The sequence below is a fragment of the Gekko japonicus genome, unplaced genomic scaffold (assembly GCF_001447785.1).
Source record: "Gekko japonicus isolate JY-2015 unplaced genomic scaffold, Gekko_japonicus_V1.1 scaffold7818, whole genome shotgun sequence".
In the NCBI taxonomy this organism is placed as follows: domain Eukaryota; kingdom Metazoa; phylum Chordata; class Lepidosauria; order Squamata; family Gekkonidae; genus Gekko; species Gekko japonicus.
In genome coordinates, this window is record NW_015175102.1 from 1 (window position 1) to 1875 (window position 1875).

Here is a 1875-nt window from a genome sequence, read left to right on the forward strand (position 1 = left end):
CCCCCCCCCCCAAGGAGCTCACGGTACCAGGCCTACTTCTCCTCTTTCCACCACCACTTTATCCCCACAACAGCCCTGCAAGACAGATTAGGTAGTGAGAACGAGCAACTGGCTCAAGGTCACTCAGCATGTCCATGGCTGAGTAGGGATTCAACAGCAGCCCAACACACCGATCGCAAGCCATCTCTCTTCAGATCCAGCACCCTGGACAGCAGCCTAGTCCTACCTCGGGTTCCAGCTTGGCCTGGACCAATGAGAAGCAGCCCATCAGGAGACGTTCTGCCGGACACCTCCATGGCAAAGTAGATCTTCTGGGTGCTCCCTTCGACCAGAACCAGCATCAGGTCCTTGACGTCAGTGGATGGAGGCCCTTGTAACTCCACATACTCAAACTCCCCGGGGGAAGACACTACATTGACCTCACTGATCAGCAAGGTGGACGCATTCAGCTGTGCAAAAGGCACACAGTGGTTCTCCGAGCCAGGGGTCGGTGTCGCCACTTGGAAAAACCAGTGCGAATCCCTCCCTTGGCATCTTTCCAGAGACTCGTCTGAGGTCCTGAAGAGCGGGTCCTCCAAGTAAGGCTCTATGCCAGGAGTCAGAATACGGACCAAGTCATCCGCTCGGTCACTGTTTTTCGATTTATGGACCAAGGCATCCACCAGGCTCTCATTGGTGACCATCATGTTTTCATAGAAGGGTCCCCTCCCAAAATACACAGCAATTGCATCTGGCCCATTCTGGATTGTGTTCTTAGGCAGGATCACCGATGGCCGGGGCATGACCGCGGAGGACCCAACGAGGAAGAACCCTTGGCTATCGGTGGAAAAGCCCGCGAGGTCCTTAACTCTGTAGGCTCTGTTGCCGTTGCCGTTGTAAAAAACCAAGTGGTAGCCATCAAGAGGAGTCTGCCGGCCACTAGTGTGATACAACTCCACGTACTCGGAGGTATCGTCCCCTGGATTATCTGCGTTGACCTCACTGATGAGGAGCAAATGCTCCGTCTTCTCTTTCTTGGGACTCTTGATGAGGTTCTGAGAGGCCACCTCACACAGCAACACAGACACAAGCCATACAGCTGTAGTTAGCTGGACGGGACCCATGACCACAGAGCCTAAAAGCTTCCTGGAGAGCTGAAGGACAAGAGACAGCTCACACAGGGAACTGCGTAGGATGGGGCAGAAGACCTCTGGATTTGGCAGCAGGCAGGGAGTCAGTTCAGGAATGCTACATCCTCGTCATAACCAACAGAGGGTGCAGATGTCTTTGATCCAAGATAGAGAGAACGGGACATGTTGCTCAGCTGGAATCGGACATATGAAGGTCATGAGGCAGCAATGGCGCCTAGGACTTGCTCAGATCTTGGCCTGGGGACTGATTCAGGAATGCTACATCCTCGTCATAACCAACAGAGGGTGCAGATGTCTTTGATCCAAGATAGAGAGAACGGGACATGTTGCTCAGCTGGAATCGGACATATGAAGGTCATGAGGCAGCAATGGCGCCTAGGACTTGCTCAGATCTTGGCCTGGGGACTGGAAAAAAAAACAAACAATAAAAGGAGACATACGTTGTGAAGTAGTTGTCCCAAACTGATAAATTATGCTGATGCGAGAGAGATGTGAAATCCGCAACACACACTTTAACACGTTAATTCAGCATTAATCTGGAGCGTGGAAGATATCAAGGGGTCCTTCTAGTCCAGGGGTGTTAAACATACAGTCCGTGGGCTGGATCCGGCCCCTGCAAGGTTGCAATCTGACCCAAGAACGACTGACTCTATGCTGCTTCCTGCTTCTAACATCGCAGCTCCTTCCCCCCCAGTCTCTCCTATTTCCTGCTTCAGAGGAGAGAAAGCAAGCCTTCCCTCCATTG

At 52.4% G+C, this 1875-nt stretch overlaps 1 protein-coding gene across 1 annotated transcript in view; it reads right to left on the minus strand.

Annotated features, from left to right (window-relative positions):
- Positions 1–226: 226 nt before the first annotated feature.
- Positions 227–1875, minus strand: part of LOC107122183 — a gene marked incomplete at its 3' end in the record, with an annotated part of 5792 nt that continues 4143 nt past the window's right edge. Inside the window, exon 2 of the mRNA XM_015425210.1 lies at positions 227–1374. Coding sequence (XP_015280696.1) covers positions 227–1103 — 877 coding nt within the window. The remainder of the gene's footprint in view (positions 1375–1875) is intronic.